The 20,394-nt window shown below is 39.1% G+C and overlaps 2 protein-coding genes across 3 annotated transcripts in view; one reads left to right on the plus strand and one right to left on the minus strand.

Moving 5' to 3' along the window:
* Positions 1-9,629, minus strand: CLEC1B (C-type lectin domain family 1 member B). Its single transcript, XM_058743696.1, has 6 exons — positions 9,447-9,629; positions 8,745-8,843; positions 7,366-7,485; positions 7,058-7,209; positions 4,026-4,132; positions 1-1,980 (listed from the first exon to the last, which is right to left on the minus strand). The coding sequence occupies exons 1-6, from the start codon at positions 9,508-9,510 to the stop codon at positions 1,836-1,838; spliced, it is 687 nt and encodes a 228-aa protein (XP_058599679.1). The 5' UTR covers positions 9,511-9,629; the 3' UTR covers positions 1-1,835.
* Positions 8,843-20,394, plus strand: part of CLEC12B (C-type lectin domain family 12 member B) — a 19,884-nt gene continuing 8,332 nt past the window's right edge. Inside the window, exon 1 of one of the 2 annotated variants that reach the window (XM_058743695.1) lies at positions 8,843-9,451. Coding sequence is in view for 1 of the 2 variants with exons in the window: in XM_058743694.1 (XP_058599677.1) it covers positions 20,194-20,284 (91 nt within the window). In the remaining variant the exon portion in view is untranslated. Of the gene's footprint in view, positions 9,452-19,704; positions 20,285-20,394 lie in introns of those variants that run through there. The other variant, XM_058743694.1, reaches the window with a different exon arrangement.

Here is a 20,394-nt window from a genome sequence, read left to right on the forward strand (position 1 = left end):
TTTGATTGGTTTACATTTTTTAATTGCATTTTTTCCGGGACCTAAGATATCATATTATTCTTTGAAATTTACTTGTGCCGTAGTGATGTATAAATATATGTGTTTTTTTTTTTTTTTCCATTTGCGGGTGATAAAACACTAAAGTCCAGAGATATGGTTGATTTCCAGATGATTTTCTCAAATATTAGTTCCTATTCCATTTCTCTAAATCAGCAAATAAAAACAGTAACATAATGATACTCTGCCCCCAAGACCATAATTTCAAGACACTTGAAGTAGAAGCGAAACCTGAGGTATTTGTGTTATTTTTCCTGTCTCTCCAAAATCTGCTTGTTTATCGATTGTCTAAGACAAGATAAAGATCCAAGGGTCTTTGGGTATTAGACCACAAAGGTATAAAATAATACCTATTTGTTGAGTATTTATTACATGTTTGGTACTCTGCTCAATGTTGTATATATCATATCAGATGATCCCATTACCTGTGAGTAAAGTAATAATATTAAAACCATTTCACACATGAGGAAACTGAGAGTAACTTACCAAAAGCCACACAGGGAGGAAGTTCTAATGTAGTTTTTATCACAATGTATTAAAAACTACTTGTAGCAGAATCGAGCCGGAGTGCTTCTTAAAAGCACAGGACTCAGCGTCTTCTCAGCCTTCCAACTGAGAAGCTTGAGTATTTGTGTTTGCACATCTGCATGGTTTAACAAACCTCTCAGTTGAGATGTTTGAGAATCCCATTCACAAATTTTATTACCACCAATGTGAGAAGAAAGAGTGGCTTCAAGGAAGCTGTGGGAAAGAAATGCAATGTTTGCCTGTTATCCCATGAAAGGGTGCCTCCCCATGTATCTATAAATACTTCAGGAGTTATTCAGCAAAAACCAAGCATAGAACTGTCAGGAAGAGATAAAACATTTTTACTTGCTGTTTTGTCTACGTGCCTACGGGCCTTGTTAAGGAAGCATTTTCTTATTTTTAAACCCCATCAGTCTTCTTGCAAAGAAACTTTTATTTTCCTTGCACAGAAAATTACAGAGGTTGAGTCTGACCAAAGCAGACTCAGAATCCAAATTGTAATTCTGTGATGTTTTACAGATTGTGGTGCTTTTCACGCGATGACAAGTGACTATTTTTTTTGCTTCCCGTGAGCCACAAGGAGCCGTGCTTAATGCTGGGCGTATAGGAAAGTCATGGTGTTTGCCTTCATGGAGTTATTGATCTAGTTAGTACCCTGACCTTTTCTGAGGTTGTGCGAGCTTGAGATAATGGATGCTATTCTATTTGAAGTATGAGAAAATGAACATTAAAGGGGCCACACTACTATTTGGTCCATGGTTGTACTTTAGTTAAGTCATCATCTACATTGTTCTACGGAGTCCAAGTTCAGTTTTCTTTCCACTACCTTATGTTGTCTTTCAAACGTAGATATTTTGCACAGCCTCGGTTGATGAAAGCCTAGCCGTTCTCATTCCAATTTAAAGTGTTTTTTTGTTTGCGTCTGAAGATGCAGTGAATCATACTGGGTTGACATAATTATGAGGAGAAGACAAGAAGAAAGAAAACCCATGGAAACAGAACAACCGAGAACAAATGATCAACTCACAGACTGGCTTCCGGATGTATAAAGAAGGGACTAAGTTATCCCTTAGTATGAAGGGATAGATAAAGGAGGAATGAAGCGGGGTTGGTAGAAAAGATAATGTAAAGATGACTCCAAGGGGGATGAAGGGAAAAAATAAACAATTTTATGTCCAGGAAGTCCTTCATCCAGATCTGTCACTGTACAATCAAGCACCTGTCTGTGACATCCTTCCCATCTCTTTGCATTACAGGAGTGTGTCCACCTTTGTCAGGCCTGCCTTCCTCTCACACATTAAGTAATGTTTGTCATTACAGAAGGTGGGGTAAATTTTCCCATTATAAAAATAGGCACAATTCATATTGTCTCCTCCATTTCCAGAAAGCTCAAACCTGTGAATGGAAAAGGGAGAATGAGTTCCCGTGAAAAACGATGTCAACAATCAACGATCAAACCCTGCATGCAAGTATTTTGTGGCACAAAGTGGAAAAAAAAATGAAAACACACATTCAGATCATTGAGAAATTTTCACTCTGCTCGGGAGTATAAAGTATGCACAGATGAGGAGCTCCGTAGCGATTTCAAACAGCATCGATTAAGTAGTAAGTGAGCAGTAGGCACCATTAGAGTCCAGAGAAAGAGACAGATATGGATGGGATCTAAAACTATGGAGAAGGCTTTATCTTTTCATCTTTTCATAGAAGAGCATGCTTTAGCTCTGTCTTGAAGGAAGGATAGGATTTAGATCAACAGAGAGGAGTTAGAAGAACCCCGTAGGACAAGTAGCTGCACAAAATAGGAAGGAGCTCAAGAAAAAGTTGATTAGACTTTTTTTTTAAATGAGGATTTATGTTACAATCTAGCAGATATAAGGCTAAGCACACTCTACCGTGATTGCCTTACCTTGTCTTTATTCCCTGCCACACTGCTCGTGACAAGAGAACAAAGAATGTATACATCTAATTGGTTTGCCAAACATCTGTAGGACACCTACCATGTGCCAAAGCTGTTTTATGTGCCGATGATAGAGTCAACAAGGACACGGTCCTTTCTATCAGGGAACTTACATTAAATATAAGAGGATATTGGTAAGAAGCCAACAAATAAAAAATTTCAGGGAGTGTAAGGTAAGAGTTACGAAGAAATGAAACGATGTGATAACAGACTCGAGTGGATGTGGGGCTAATTTAGTTTCAGTAATTGAAGTTGACCTCATTGAGGAAGTGAGGTTTAAACAGACATGTGAGTCACAAGGGGGAGCCCACCATGGAGTTCTGGAGGTGGAACATTCCAGAAGAAAACAGTAAATCCAAAAGCCCTGAGACAACAAAACAAGTTGAGTTTGTTGAAAGCACAGAGGGTTCACCCGTTTGCCTAGAGTATTGGGAATGAGGCAGAAAATGACAGGAGCTAAAGCTCAAGACCTATGAAGAAATTTGCTTGTACCTGCAGTATCCTTTGCTCATCCCCATAGTAAATACTTAGGATCTGGTGAATCAATTAATTGCAAATTTTAGTAACGATCAGATTGTACAAGTTTTAGTTATATGGTTTACATTTTAACTGGAAAGACAGAGTTTTGACATACAAAATGAGCAAAAATCTTGAGGTTGGAAACTGGAAAGCCATATTAACTATTAATGCAATTGGCTCCTTTGCCTGGCTTGTCTGTAGAAGGATGGAGCCTTAAGATATGAACATTGGAACCACCTTGTAAACGATGTGCCTGATTCTTAGAGAACCCTGGCGTGAAAGAGTAGGTAAAATGATGCTGAAAAGTCCAAAGAATCCTCAAAGTAATCACTTCCAACCACAAAACAACAAGAATGATAATTTTGTTCGAAAAATACGTGAAGAGAATCAGATCACGTTAAATACATTCACACGCACACACACACATGCAAATATCACAACGCTAAATTTGAGGGAAGAAATGAATGGGGAAAAATATTGGAAGTAGAGGTTGGTTGTGACACAGATAAAGAGCAGAGGCATGGGAGAGTAAGGAAGGTAGAACTGTCTTATTACCAGTGGTCACTTATTAGGACTCGGGTGTCAGTGACTCAGCTACTGCTTATGTAGCACACAGAAGGGTACAGAGCCACCTCCCAACTTTCTTTTTTTCACTTTTTTAATGTTTATTTATTTTTGAGAGACAGAGAGAGAGAGAGGGCACAAGTGGGGCAGGGGAAGAGAGAGACGGAGTCACGGAATCTGAAGCAGGCTCCAGGCTCTGAGCTGTCAGCACAGAGCCCGATGCGGGGCTCGAACTCGCAGACCGGGAGATCGTGACCTGAGGCCAAGTCCGATGCTCAAGCGATTGAGCCACCCAGGCGCCCCAAGCCACCTCCCAACTTTTAAGTAACTTGTCATCAAGAGAGCAAAGGTACTCAGGAATAAAATTTGCTAGTTGTATTCCAAAAGTCCAGTGACTTACACATCTTTGGAGGGCACTGAACCATCTTCCCACCTCCAGACCTCATTAGTGTTCTTGCGGGACAATCCAACCCAACGAATGAATCCAGTCCTAGACTTCATGTATTCCTATTGCAAACACAAATAAATAGAACGGTCAGCATGCTTTCACAGGTCTTGTAATGATGTAAAGACAAAGCTTCTTGATAAGACCCTGAACAACAACAATAAATTAGATTACACGTCAATATTAATATTAATTATATTTGCTGTTTATTTTGTGCCAAGTTCGCTTGTTCCAGAAAGAAAAATTGCTTGTAGAATACAGGGAAGAAATGTTCACAAAAAGCAGATATTCTAACCTCCTCTGTGTTTATCTTTCACTGACAGAAGACTAGAGTCTATTATTACCACTTCAAATAGAGTACCAAATATGGCTCTTAAATAAGATAACGTCAAACAACTGGAGAAGAAACATAAAAAAGAAATATATTGCTGGCGAAACTATTATTCCCTAGGTTTAACCTCTACTTGCTTTGGTTTCATTGCTTAGCTTAGTTTTCTAGTAGCCTACAAAATTTACATATGGAAGTATTAATTTGTTTCAGTTGATTGAGTAAAAGGAAGTTATATTAGTTCTTTCTCAAAGGGATTACAAACAGCATCTGCTTTATCTAATTTGCCTTCTTTTTTTTTTTAATGTTTATTTATTTATTTTGCGAGAGCACACAAGCAGGGGAGGGGCAGAGAGAGGGAGACAGAGAATCTGAAGCAGGCTTTGAGCTGTCAGTGCAGAGCCTAACATGGGGCTCGAACCCATGAACTGAGTCGAAATCAGATGTTTAACCAACTGCTCCATCCAGGTGCCCTCTAATTTACCTTTCTCTTCCTAGGAATGAACACTACCCACTATACGTTGTGGGTCATTGCTTATTGCCCCAATTAGAATATAAGCTCCCCAAGGTTAGGGACTTCTGGAAGTTTTGTTAACTGCGTAGGTTCAGATTCTGGACTAGTTTCAGTGCATATTTGTGGAATTGATGGATCAATCAATCAATCAATCTATGGGTAACAAAATTAAAAGGAGTCAAATGTTCATATACACTCATACCTCTCAGAAAAAACAGGTGAGAATGCATTCTTGATAAATAAAAAGTGACTTGAGCTTTTTGACAGATGTGAGACACAGACTGGCATTCCATAAGAGATAGTGTCTGAAAGTCACCTTTAACTGCTTATTTTTTAAAGCTTCAACCATAACTCACCTTTCTGTTAACCCCCTGTTCTTTTCGCTAAAATACACCCACATTTTATACTTCACTCTACCAAGTATAGTCCACCTGCCGTTCAACTGTTCTTTGTTTCTCAAAAATGACATTGCTTCCTCTTTCATTCGTAAATCTCCAATCTGGCATCAGCTTAGGGTAACAAGATTCAAGACATGTTTCCATGTCTCCAATTAATCTCCGGCTGTTGAAGTCGAGGTTTTCGGGCACTCTCTTCTTTTGCCAGATTGGAAAGAAAATTAATGTATTTATCCGAATGCTGTCTCTGAGTTTCAGTCCACGACACGAGTTAGTAGATGAAGCAGCACACACAAAGGAGCATGCATGTCAGTGGAATGTTCTCCTCATGTCTGGTCCACTTCTGTGGACACCAGCTCAGGAAAGTAGAAGTCAGTTTTACTGATCAACTATGGAAGTTTTGTAGACTATGACTGGCTTGAGCATTTGCATTTGGTTTGATCTCTGCACACAACCCAAATCCTGATCTTGTATTCGAACTTATACTTGCGTTCATGTTTAATATACAGAATATGATACTTACCATAATAGAAGGTGTAGGATGGATACCATAAATACTTTATGACTTTAAAAAAACATTTCAGGGGCGCCTGGGTGACTCAGCTGGTGAAGCGCCTGACTCTAGGTTTTAACTCAGGTCATGATCATGTGTTCGAGCCCCGCATCAGGCTCTGCACTGACAGAGTGGAGCCTGCTGGTGACGCTCTCTCTCCCTCTCTCACTGCCCCTCCCCTGCTAGCTCTCTCTCTTTCAATCTCTCTCTCTCTCTCTCTCTCAAAATATTTTTAAAAAATTAAAAAATGTTTTAATAAACATATTGCTTAAAAATTAAAAAAAAAAACCTATTATTTGGTGGAAGGGAGACTCTAAGGCGCGGTTTCTGGTTTGCTTCCAGGATTCACGAAGAAGAGAAAAGCTATACTAAATAATAAAGAGAGAGTGCATGAGTGGATGTGAACATAGTTCGCTTGAAAATAGGGCCTTTGGGGTGGCTCAGTCGGTTGAGCGTCCGACTTCGGCTCAGGTCATGATCTCGCAGTCTGTGAGTTCGAGCCCCGCGTCCGGCTCTGTGCTGACAGCTCAGAGCCTGGAGCCTGCTTCGGATTCTGTGTCTCCCTCTCTCTGCCCCTCCCCCGCTCATGCCCTGTCTCTCTCTGTCAAAAATAAATAACCATTAAAAAAAAATAGAGCCTTTGTTAGAAGCTGTCAAAGAGGAAAATGTGGAAGAGGCAACGCGTTTTGCAGAAAAATTTCAACTGAAATCCTGTGTGTTTCGCAAATGAGATTGTTCCCCACCCTACCGAAGAGCCTGTGGAAAGGTGGAGTTTGTATCATGGTTTGTTCAAGTTCAACTGTTCAACAACTTAACAGGACCCGGGGAGCCATGTACTACTGAGATGACATTGTTATTTATATTTTACAGTGATATTGAGCTGCTGAGTTTCTTTATACTTTCAGATTCTTTTGTGAATTAGTAAATGGAGTTACGAAAGCTGAGAAAGCTTAAATGACTTGTCACAGGAGTAAGACCAGAATTCGAAGTCTCATTAGTTCATTTTCACACTTTTTAGTCTCAGTTGTGGTCATTTCTACTGGGCTTGATAAGGTTCGCAGATTAGTACAAACTGTAAGACTCGAGAAACGTGTGTGTGTGTGTGTGTGTGTGTGCATTGTGTGCATAAAATCAAATGCTTCACTTACAATTTTGCTCTGCATGACTCCAAAATATTTGACAGAAGAATCTCCTTACCAGAACTTTCTGGCTGGTGATCTTCAGCAAAGTGGCGTTCATGTTAACACAGAACTGCTTACTCTCTTCCCACGTCAAGTTGTGCCTGAAAAATCCATAGCAACTATCGCCGTAGTATCTCCAGTTTCGGTCACATGGGCTGCATTTATGGCCTTAAGGAGAAACCCAGCATAGGAATCTTTACTTTCTACTTTTCCTTTTTCCCTATATTCATTGTTTCTTGCAGATCTCCAGATTCCCTACGGATAACATCACAGAAATACTCCGGAGGGGGGGCGGAGAGGAAGAGGTTACAAAACCATACTTACTGACGCCGCTCTTTTGTTCGGATTGTTTTATTAAATACTGGCAGAACTGCTGTGCCAACCGGTGCAGAGTGTCTGAGAAATTTTTGTTCTCCACTTGTAGGTAGTTTCGCTCTGTGGCAGCTGGATGTAAACATTGGGTAATAATTTGTCATCAGGATAATAACGGTGATGCAGAGACCTTTCAATGAACTCTACTTTCAGTAGAATTGTCAAACTGAGTGGTTACTGGATACACATGAATAAACGAGGACTGCAAAGGGTCTGGGGAAAAGGGGGGAAGGGGACCCAGAACAAATTAAGAACTGCGCAAAACTGACACCTGGTGGTCATCCAAAAGAAGTTGAGTTATATGAAGGAGACCATTGCAAAGTAAGAAAATGCCCTGATCAAATGAGGTGCATGTTTTGAGATTTGCTTGAATGCAGGTTGCTAAGCAGATTTCAAAGGTGGATGGCACGTTACTTTGTTTTTCACGTCATACCAAAATCTCTTTTGATTTAAAAAATACATTATTGATTTCTGGTTGTGCTCAAAATATTGTGATATTCGGGTGAATAAAAGATGTCACAGGAGGGGCGCCTGAGGGGCTCCATCGGTTGAGCTTCAGGCTTTGGCTCTGGTCATGATCTCATGGTCTGTGAGTTTGAGCCCCTTGCGTGGGACTCTGCTGTCAGTAGAGAGCCTGCTTCAGATCCTCTGTCCCCCTCTCTCTCTGTTCCTCCCCCACGCATTGTCTCTCTTTCTCAAAAATAAATAAAACATTTCAAAATATTTTTAACACTACACATTTTCTAAAAAAAAAAAAAGACGACAAATGAAAGATTCTACAATATCTTATGAAAAATAAACAGGTACACAAACCAGCAACAGCTACATCATGGGCTTTTAGATTTATAAAAAGAAGGGCTTTCAGACTTCTAAAAAGAAAAAAATGATAATTTTTTGTGTGTGGGACACAAATTGTTTCTGACTGAAAATAAACACATTCATTAAACACAATGGGAAGGAGGGCTTTTAGGAAGAGGGACTAGAGGGAGCAAACTCTCAGGCGGGGAAACTGAGAAAGCCCCATGTTGGTCGGGGCGTGGGATATGCGAGACAGGGAGAAAAAAAACTTGAAAAGATCGTGGGGATCTAAACCGAGCGGGATCTCCAAGACCAGTTTAAAATTCTTGAAAAGGATTGTAATTAATAAATCAGCAAAGTGATCGTAAACAGAAGGAAAAAGTCGGAAGTCAAAATTGAGAATTTCTTGGCAGCCATGTAGAAGATGATTGAAATAGTAACAAGACAGTGACAATTTGGTTCAGGGGCATCCACCCGGACCCTCAGGTGTTGCTTTCGCCAGGTCAACTCTTTCCCAATGAGTCAATACTTACACATCATCCACAAAGCCACCAGCCCAATAACTAACCCCATGCACAATGTCAGCAGAATCAAAGACATCACACGCCACAAAGGTGAAGAAGCAGAGTCAACTGTGGGCACACAATAAAGATGTTAGGGGGCGGGCTATGTGGCAGTGTCACCTCTGCCCTTGCTCTCTCAAGGTTATCTGAGTGATATAAACAGATTCATTGCCAAATCTTGCTAGTGTTCTTTTGGTGATCATCAATAGCGAGCATAACCCATTCCCCATGCCACGCACCCATCTTTTTCCAATGGATTTCGACTCTGAGTCAAAAACGACGATTAAGGGTTTTGTTTCTTGGTCTTCGTTGAGTTTTGTACCCACCCCCCTAAATGATGGCTTTTATAAGCCAGAGCTGGAGAATCATACCCATTGGTTGAAATCTTCGAAAATGAGGTTAGAAAACATTCTTTCCCCTTATCCGCTTGATTTTGATTCCTCCCAGCAAGAAACTGTGTAAACCTTAGGGTAACGTTCCCTGCTTTTATCTTCTATCGCTGATATTCTAAATAAGTCTGTCTGAGCCTATGTAGGTATTAGTCAAATTCTGAAGAGAAGGAAGGTCATCAGGAAAATGAAACGACACGTGCTACCCCTAGCAGAGAAGGGAAACTCCGACTGACCGATTTCAACAATTAATTTCCAAGTTGCTGGCTCCGGGCATTCTTACCTGAGGTGAGAGCCGGTTTTCGACCTTTAATATTTAAAGTGACATATCCGTCTTCATCCTGCATGGCTTCCCTTGGACTACGAGTGAGCTTAGGGTCCAATGACTTTGCAAACTTGTCCACTCTTAACGATTTCAGTGTTGGCAATTTCAGTGAGAGAGATCCTCCTCTCTCTGGTAAGGAGGAGCCATAGGAGTTGGGGGACATGGTTGTTTTGTTTTGTTTTGGTTTTGGTTTGGGTTTTTTTTTTTTTTTTTGGATATTTTTTCTCCCAGGAAGCCTTTTCCTAGCTGTTCAGAGATACAAGGACCTTGAACGTAAAAACATAAAAATAATAACTTGCCGTGAAGGAGGAGATATGGCATTTGCTTCCTGTTTTCTTTATCTTCAGCCCTGAATGAAGGAACATCTCCTTACGTGTATCCTTTCAAAGAACAAAAGTTCATGCCTCATCTTTGCCTTAGTGGAGCCTAAATCATGTTGTCGAAATGAACCGCTTTGTGATGAAAATTTCCTGGGCAAAACACGAGCAGATACATAGACTCCTCCATGGTGAGGAGAAAGTCTAACATAATTTGATGTAATATGAGCTGTATGAGACGTTTCAGGGTCTTGTGTTAGAGGGCAGCATTTCTAACTATAGCCTACAATTCATCCAAATGCGTGCATCTTCCACAAATTATATTTTTCAAAACTTTGAGGACTCTGCAGGAAGCAGGCTTCATGCTGCTTGGGTTTAGGCATCAGAGAAAACCCACCAAATAAAGTGAAATAAAGCCGAGTCGGGGATGTAGGCACTGTCTTTCAAAGGTTTTCACTTTAAAATGAATTTCCAGCAAGGGGCAAATCATCATTAAGTGGAATTGTGTAATTACAGGTATGGTGGTGCTTCGATGAAGAGCTGTTTGTGGAAGGGACAGGTTCCTAGTGCCCTGCACATCGGAGTGTGATATGTGTTTCCACGCATTTAACTGTATAAAATGGGTTTTCAGGTTGTTATTGTGGCTCACACTGAAAGGAGTTGTAAGAACAACCAGAGAAAGCTAGTTGCTGTGCTAATGTAAGAATATTAGTGAGGACGCTATTTTGTCATTAGGGTAGCTTTTATATAGTTTTATAGCAGACATATATAAGTATATATATAAATAATAATAATATAAATATATATAAATATACTATACAAACATACATATAATATAAATAATACTTACATATAAATATAATATAAATAATACTTATATCTAAATATAATATAAATAATTATATAAAAATATAATATAAATAATAATTATTTATATATATAATAATAATATATGTACAGTTAAAACTTCATGGCCAGAAAAGCTTCCCTTCTTCTAAGTAACTTCTAGGCATTAATCTTATAAATAATCTTATTTTTATTTTTTCTCTAGTTAGCTGAGTGTCAGACTTTACTTTTCAATACAGTAATTACATAAGATCTCATGGCAAGTATTTTGTTTACTAATTTTCCCTTGGGGACATCTTGTACCTATTTCTTTTTCCCTTTCTGTTACCTCCTTCCCTCTGAATTCTTTGTCAAATTCACTTAAAATAATCTTTCATTTTAAAATTTCTTTCCTTACACACCTCACTTAATTTTAAAAGTGAGGTAAAGAATAACCAAAACAACATGGGAGGCATTGCCCAGGAATTACTCAGACCCTCCTTCTCTTCTTCGGCTGCCTTTATTCACACACCATTCCTGAGGCTTTCCCTCCACCTTCACTCCTCTGTTCTGTGTTCTTTCTGTCACTGCCTTACATCAGCTTTCTCCCTCCCCCCAAAATATGCAGAGACACTGAAAAATAATTATGACATAGTGACAGAGAGAAAAGAACGGAGGAGAGTGAGTTCAAATGACACATTTTTTGCAAATCTTTGCTCTGGTTTTAGTAGCCCAATAAGTAACTTCTGTAAATTTACAGTTAAATTAAATCAAATATGTAAATGTAAGGTTCGTAAGCATTCGAAAGCCTTTGTAATTATTGTAAACGTTTTCTTGTTCAATTAGCAGAAATTTTCAGGAAGTATGAAACATTACAATCAGCTTGTTTTTTTTGTGGTTTCTACATTCTCTAGGTCTTGGGTAATTGCTTGAGATATAAAAATATTGCGTTTATTCTTCTTGGAAATTGCCAAGAATATGTTGGGCTTACTTCCTGATTCACGAATGCTTAAAACTGTACATTTAACACCAGAAATAGGAAGGCTGAAATGTAAGCCTCAGGTGACATTCCTTTCCTATAGCTCAGCCTCTGGACTTTATTTGGTTTTTGTTTTCCTTTTAATGATTGTAATACAACTTTTTTTTCTTTTCTTTTCTTTTCTTTTCTTTTCTTTTCTTTTTTTTAATCGTTGATAACACTAGCCAAAAGCTGAGAGTCTTAGGTCCAGATCTATGTTGCATAAAAATATATTTGCCTTTATTTGTATCACTCTAACATGGCTTGGAGGGTGAGTACAGTTTCTCAGGGTCAAAGGAGCCCTTGATAACATTAGTCTTAATTCTATTTTCTTCCTCTACATAGCCTATAAATACAAGCTGAGTTACTCAGCAAATTAAACAGAGAACTGCAGGAAAAAGAGATAGAGATAACACACTTTTCTTTTTCCTTTTCCAAAATCCAAAGACTTTGCAAGATTGCGCGTGCGCGCTCTCATTTTTGAGTAAACTTTATCCCCAACGTGAGGCTCAAACTCAGGACCCTGAGATTAAAAGTTGCATGCTCTACCCACTGATGCAGCCAGGTGCCCCTTTGCTAATCACCCTACAAGACCTGTCATTGACACGTTATTTCTGTTTTTATATTTTATTGTTCCTGTTTTCTTGTCTTAGTAGAGTAAAACTAAAAAAGTCCTCTACTGCGAATATTGTGATAAGTTTGAATTACAAATAATTTTTTTTATTTGTTTACTATTTTGGAGATTAAGAGGCACTTTTCCATAAGTTACCTTTTTTTATTTTAAAGCAAATTTGTAAACTGTCTTGGACACTGAAATTGGCAGTGAATATCCACGGGGAAAGTCATTGTCCTAGTCTTTGTGGAGCAGTCTTAGGTTTTAGCTATCTAACCTTTGTTCATTAGTGTGTAGAACAACTTTCCTAACTCCAATATACACCAGCCCACATTCCTTTCCCTCTTTCTTGTTTCACTTTTTTTCCATTACACTTATCATTCTCTGACCACCCCCCCACCCCCCCCCCCCGCCCCCACACACACACTCACACACACAGGGAGGCATTTTTGTCATGTATCCCCAAAGAATGTATTCCTTGGCTCTAAAATAGTGACTGGCATAGAGTTACCATCCAACAGATATTTGGTAAGTGAATGAAAGGGTATTTTCATCCTGATATTGCATGTGTAGAAAGAGAAAGTTAAGGAACGTGGGGACTTTTCTATGTTCACACTTCTTGTAAAAAGCAGTATCATTTCCTGGTTCCCAAGTATCTTTTCCTGGTTCCCAAGTTCTTTCCCAAGTTATAAAGTCTTCCACATTTAAGTATTGTCCAGACTCCATTTCAGTTTATAGCTGAAGAATGAGTAAAAGACACTAGAATCACAATGACAAGGTATAGATTCGATAGGAAATCAGTTGAATTCATCACATTGTGGATAAAATTGTTTAATATATAATGAGGGCTAGTGGATATGTATGAGAGGAAGACCAAAGGAAAATCACGTTGACTATTATGAATGCAGTAATGATGTCTTTAAACTGAAAACAAATAAAGGAAGGGAAAATTTTGCAGCTGGTGGTATCTTTTTTACACACTTCTTAAGGCACGTCACCTTTTCACTAACCCCTAGTACATTTATTGGTGATATCCTGTTCCTTTAAGTCTTCCGCATTAAGATCGTTGGTTCACCTCTGACTTACTAGCTTTCTACAAATACACCAAATACTGTTTATCTTTGGAAAAGGCTAGGATTTCCTGTCATGAAAAAAAAAACATTATTAGTATTTTCTTTCGTTTTCAGCAAGCTTAAATATGTGGACTGAAAAGTGCAGTGCTTTATTAAAAATTAATGAACTACATAATGCATAGCTATCAGACAACAGCCGTGGCAAAGCCTTTTGTTAGACAGTAGAGAAAATAAAGGGAAATGTGTCAAATATCAACTGTCACACTGAGAAGTTTATCACGCACATGCCCACAAAGTATCTGAAAAGGTAAATAAGAATCAAATGGAATCCGTAAGCCTCTTGAGTTAAGATTTGAAGCAAAGGCAAAGAGAAAGGAAAGGAATACTTTTGTCGGGCAGGGCAAACATCTAAAAGCTATGGAAGTATGAGTGAGTATGGCGTGATCCAAGAAAGCAAAGTGATCAAGCATATTCGAACTGAGGGTTCATGTCACAATATATTGGGATATAAGGTATCCTATTAAAATCACTACTAAACGTATCTTGCAGGGGTAACTAATCAATTATTTAAATATATATTTATTGATCTCTGTATGTGTATAGTATTCTATTTTCCGGGATAACGTGGTGAGCAAAACACACAACAGTCGTGCTCTTATGGATCTTATAATCTAGTGGAGGGCGATGAACACAAATAGCAAAGAGGTGAAAAAAAGAAAAAAGCAAGATAATTTCAGATCATAAGTGCAATGTAAAAAATAGTGTAATAGATCTTTAGGGGCGGAGCTTGGGACAGGCCCTTGTGTTCATTTCACTGGCAAGTAAATGTTGCTCTGAGAGTTAAGGCAATCAATCTGTCAGCATAGCCCTTTATTGGAATCAGGATATTTGATTATCCGGATTGGTTGAATATACATTTCAAAATAAATTCTATCATGTATTTATCCTCCAGCTCCTCCTTGTGGCCATTTTTTTTTTTTCTCTCTGCTTTTATCTTTAGGTCTTTGATGCCTGCAGATTTAATCTTGACTTTTCTCCTTCCCTTTTTGTAAATAGTGTTGAATGAATTTCCATTTTGCCCATTCTCTAGATACTATCCAATTAAGACCCCTCTTTAAAAGTGTTCTCTGAAATGGACACATAATATGTGGGAATGGAATGATCATTGAAGAGTGGAGTTAGAGTATCTGATTGTGTAAACTCTATTTCTTTTAATGTATCCCAAATCAACAATACTTCCATATTTAATACGTGCCTCCCCTTATTTCCCACAATAAACAATATATTCTGGGGGATTTAATTCATGTGACAGCAACATGAGAAGTCAAAGTTGATTCTGAGTTTTGGGCTAAGTGAAGTTTTCATTCACTGAAATGGAGAAGCATACAGTGACACAGCTGGAAAAGCGCTGTTTATTTTTTTGAGGTGTTAAGTTTGAAACTCCTATAACATATCTAAATAAATATTCCAAGTTGTCAGTCATATGTACAGACCTGGTGATCAAACCCTGGCCTGAAGACATAGGTTTGGAGATCACCTATGTATGGCTGTCAATATCCCCGGATGAGCACAAACAAGACAGAGGGCCAGGAACTGAACTTTGGGCCACAGCAGTATTTTGAAGTCAGATAAGGAGGAACCAGCAAATCTGAGGGAGTATTAGGTAGTGAAGTAGAAAGAAAAACAAGATAATGTTGTCCTGGAGAACAGAGTATTTTGGAGAAGAATTTTAAGTTAAAGGGAACAACCAATTATATAAACACTGCTGATAGGCCAAGTAAAATGAAACCGGGGGAAGAGTCACTGGATGGGTTAATGTGGAGGTTGATGGTGATTTAGGAATGCTTTTACGGATAAAGTGAGGGGAAAAGCCTGATTAAAGTGGATTCAGGAAAAGTAGGAAGAGATAGAAGGCATACAGAGCTTTTTGAACTCCTTCGTTGTTAAAAGAATTCGAGAAAGGGGGTAATTGTGTGTATATTTGTGTGTGGAAGGGTGAATGAAACCTTTTTTGCTTATTTTTAAAATGGGGGATAGTATATCCTACGTGTAAATTAAGGTGAGTGAACCAGTAGAGATGAAACAAGTTAAAAATCTTTGAATCTAAGATGGAATGGATTCCAGTATGTATAGATGGAAATTGACCATGGATAAGAGTTTGTACAATTTGTACAAATCGTTGTACAAATGGATAGTGGTTGAAAATGATATTGTTTGACACACAGATATGACCTTCCTTCCTTCCTTCCTTCCTTCCTTCCTTCCTTCCTTCCTTCCTCTCTCTTTCTCTCTTTCTTCTTTCTTTCTTTCTTTCTTTCTTTCTTTCTTTCTTTCTTTCTTTCTTTTCTTCTTTCTTTCTTTCTTTCTTTCTTTTTTTCTTTCTTCTTTCAGTATATTTGGTCAGTGGAACAGAGGAAATGTACTTTTGATGTTTATATTTTCTCAAGATAAAAAGAAGTAGGTCATCAATTGAGTTTGAAGAAAGAGAGAAGAAATTTGAGAACTGAGAAATGAGGAACTGGGAATAATCTTCTAGGAAATTCACAGAATAGATTGGTTAGCAACCACGCTGAGAAGTTATAATTTAAAAATATAAAATAAACCCAGCTGATACGGTCACAGTCAGCTTTGTATGCAAGGGGGAGAGTAGGTAGAGTTGAATTTGACCAGGCTGCATCTTCCAGATGTGTGTGATCAATGAAGGAGTAAGCAATGAATTTGTAGTTGTACGTAAGGAAATGATTATTATAATTGACCCTCATAAATGGGCCAAGCCAGAAAATGGGAAAAGAAACATGAGTGATTCATGACAAAAAAGAGGTGGTATGGTCACCAAACTTGATATCCTCGTGGGCATCAAAGCACTGAAGGCTATATAATTGCCACAGAGGGCTGGAAAGATAAGAGGTGGAGGTTAGAGAAGAGAATTTCTACAACTGAAGAATTAGAGGAGGTGCTTATATTGGCAATGAAATTGTCAAGAGTAGCCTAGTGCTGCCCAGTAGGATTTTCTGTCATAATGGAAGTGTTGTATATTTGCTGATGTGTAAGGAGTACGACTGAGGAAATGAGTTTTCATTAAAAAATTTTTTCTTCATGTTTATCTTTCAGAGAGTGAGAGGGAAAGCAGGAGAAGGGCAGAGAGAGAGAGAGTGAGTAAGGTAATCCACAGCAGGCTCCGCACTGTCAGTGCAAAGCCTGACGTGGGGCTCGAACCCACAAACCATGAGGTCATGAGCCGAGCCGAAGTCAGATGCTCGACTGAGCCACCGAGCTGCCCCCTGAGTTTCTGTTTTCATTCGTTTAAATTTAAATAGTCACGTGAGACTAGTAAATACAATATTGGAGAGCATAGTTTTCAAGTATGATCACAGTGGGGGGATGCCAGGTGGTGTAGTCAATTGCCGAGGTTAATCCGGGAACTGAGGGTCCAGTATATTGGAATTATCATCTACATAGATATTGGAATCAGTGATAATCATGACAAGAGTCGAGATTTAAGAGATTCAAGACTATTGAAAAAATGGTAAGGAAATGAGGAGAAATTTGGCGTATGACTATAGTAAGGTGTGATATATAATAGCGTAATCTGTCAAAATGAGCAAGAGAGATGCTGAAAGTTTTGAGGGAGATAAGTATAAACAGTGGTTTCTAAACTAATATAATTATAAAGTAATAATAGATAATAAAGCCTTTTAGCATCATAATGGCAGAAAATGTGTAAGACGTGTAACCAATCCTTTTTCTTTTTTTTTTTTTTTAAGTTTATTTATTTATTTTGAGAAAGAGAGAGAGAATGGAGACAGGGGGAGGGGGAGGCACAGAGAGAGAGAGAGAGAGGGAAAGAGAGAATCCTAAGCAGGGTTTATACTGTCACCAGGGAGCCTGACAGGGGGCTGGATCTCAAGAACCGTGAGATCATGACAGAGCCAAAACCGAGTCAGATGCTTAACCAACGGAGCCACCCAGGCACACGGATCATTTTTCTTATAGAAATTATTAGCCACCAAGTGGGATTCCTCATCACGGTTTTAAAACCCAAGTATAATTTCATATAATACTGTAAGAGGTTAAATGCTTTCTAAGGGAACTTGAGGGTATGAAGGAATCAGGGCAATGAAAATGAATACTCAGCCTTTGCAAAATGTGGTGAAAGAGAAAGACCAGAGGAGAGAGAGAAAAACATCCTGAGTTTTCATTTTTGTAATCACCTGTTTAATTTAACTTTTCTTCGTATCGATGGCCTCTGCCTGTTACATAGAATAGTAAACAGAAACGTAAATTTGTTATTTACTTCCACATTTTTGACAGGGGAGTTTAACTGGGCTCAGAACCTCGAAATAATTATTTTTTTTTGATTGAGCATTGCATCATTTTGAAAAAAAAAAACAAACAAACAAACCAAAGAACAGGAACAAGAAATACACGTGCATTCGTGTGTTTAGAGATCAGACATAAAAGTTTTTGAAGAATCATTATCTTCACATTGTCTTTCTGCAACCTATCGGATATTCATTCACACCCATGAAATACGGGCAGTTTATTCTGGAGAACTTTGAAGATAATCTTCACACAGAGGTGGACCTTGAAGGTTCTGGATCAAGTCCTTCAGCCATTTGAAAACAAAAACCTACACCAAAACACCCCCCACCAGTACTGTTATGTAATTTTTTCCTTCTTACCCCAAAGGAAACTTTAGAAAAGATTTCTTAGCTCCCTTGCTCATATATAGACCCCCCCAAAATTTTTTTTGGGTCCTGTGTGAGTTCCCTCTTGCTGCTTTAGCAAATTCTACAAATAGAGCAGCTTAAACAACACAACTTTATGGTCTCTCAGTTCGGTGGGTTATTAATCTGACATGGATCTCACGGGGGTAAATCAAGGCTGTCAGCGGGGCTGTGTTCCTTTCTAAGTGCTCTGTGGGAGCACCCGTTTCCTTTCCTTTGCCTCTTCCTTGGTTCCTGGCCCTCCTCCTCCACCTTCAGCCAGCAATGTTGTCTCTCTCTGACTGAATCTAAGAAAGGTTCTCCACTTTGAAGGGCTCGTGAGCTTAAATTGAGCCCGGCAGGTAATGCAGGATAACTTCTTCATCTCAAACTCTGTCACCTTGGTCACATCTGCGATCCCTGTTGCCATGCAAACTACTCTATTCAGAGGTTCTGGGGAGGGGAAGGTGCACATCTTTGGGGGAGGGCTGTTATTCTGCCTTCCACAGGTTCTCCACAACAATTATTTTTTCAAATGTAAATTAGTGAATTTTTATAAGAAGCGATGATGGGATTAGAAGTAAATGCTGTGCCTGGAGTCTGATGCCGATGAACTAAATGACCAACCGTAGGTGAGAGGTGCTGTTTTTTTTTCTCATGTTCTTCCAGATAATAGCCAGAACACTTGCTATATCAATTGTCTGCTTTGGGGCCCCTGGGTGGCTCGGTTGGTTAAGCGTCTGACTCTTGACTTCAGCTCAGGTCATGATGTCACAGTTGGTGAGATGGAACTCCATGTTGGTCTCTGAGCTGACAGCGTGGAGTCTGCTTGGGATTCTCTCTCTCTCTGCCCCTCCCCCACTCTCAATCTCAAAATAAATAAATAAATTTAAAAAAAATTGTCCACTTTCTTGCTCATAGGATGTTGTTGAAACAAAGTATCACAGTGAAATCTTTGTGCAGTGGGTTGACTTCAGTTTTACTGGAAACACCTTTTCAGGGCATTTTGAGTCCTAAGAAAGAGAACATAGAGCTTGGTTATTTTATCAAGTTATTTTTAAGATGAGATGTATATAACTTGTAGCTCAAAGAGGCTTCAAGGTGTAAAGATTCTCTAGAGATTCCCCATATGCAGTGGTCCCCGTGACTACCCAGCACTGTTTGTTCTTCTGGTTGCTCCAAACTCCAGTCTTCGAAATTTTCAGACCTGAAAGATGGCATATATTCTCTAGGAGTTTTAGCTGCCCCACAACAATGACTGTTGGCTGCCCGCAGGTTAAAAACCGACTAAATAAACAAATTAAAAACAAAACCAAAAGCACCACACCATGAGCCAGCCCTTTTGTCCCCAGAATCTGCCTGCTTTCTTTCACTATCCCGGAACTTCTGGTAGTTGCTTTTTAAATCTTGTCCTGAGTATTAGTTGTTATCTCCAGAGGGATTATTCTGTTTGGAATTTAGCCATGCCAGAGGGACCTGCCATGGGTATGCAGTTTTAACAGCTATCAATTTCTTCTTTATGTTCCATTGCTAGTACTGCCACTCTCCCCTCTCCGCAATCTGTCTTTCTCTGTCACACACACACACACACACACACACATATTTCTTAAAACAGCAGCTAAATGTGGTTGGTCTTTACCTACACAGCTTTTTCTGTCTTGCACGTTCTATCTGATATGAGTGAGTATAAACCAGATCCAATGTCTTCATACAGGCTTAGCTGGTCTTTGACACATGTAAACACGACAGTCGGACCCTTTACTGAAACATTCAGATCCTCTACCTGAGGATCATGGGAATTCCCCCAGGAAACCGCCATCCGGGATCTGCTTCCAAGTACCCCTATTGCTTCACAAGAAGCAGTGCAGAAAGAACAGACGGATTGAGATCTTTTTTATTCTGGTTTCTAAAGAGAAAGGTACTTGACTTCTCTTTCTACACACACACACACACACACACACACACACACACCAAACAAAAACGAAAACAAAAAACTGATTGTCATTCTGTCCTTACAGAGGGGCGGTGGGGTGTGTCTTGGGTCAGTAGAATGTGTTTATAAAAGCTCCCAGCCTTGAGAAGAACACCCTGCTCCTGAGCCTGAAGACATTGCAACATTAATTGAGTAATTTACAGTAGCGCTTTCTTCTACAATGTCTGACGAAGTGACTTACGCGACACTCACATTTCAGGATTCTGTTGGAGCAAGAAATAACCGGGATAGAAATAACCTAAGGAAAAGAGGTAGGAGTTCAGAGACAGCAAGATGTTGACCTTGGGGGATGCACAGGTGTTAAATGCTTTGAGGTCGATGCTAAGGAGAGGTGTGCTGCAGAATCTCCGAAATGGAGACA

Source organism: Neofelis nebulosa, chromosome 8, assembly GCF_028018385.1.
Source record: "Neofelis nebulosa isolate mNeoNeb1 chromosome 8, mNeoNeb1.pri, whole genome shotgun sequence".
NCBI classification, from domain to species: domain Eukaryota; kingdom Metazoa; phylum Chordata; class Mammalia; order Carnivora; family Felidae; genus Neofelis; species Neofelis nebulosa.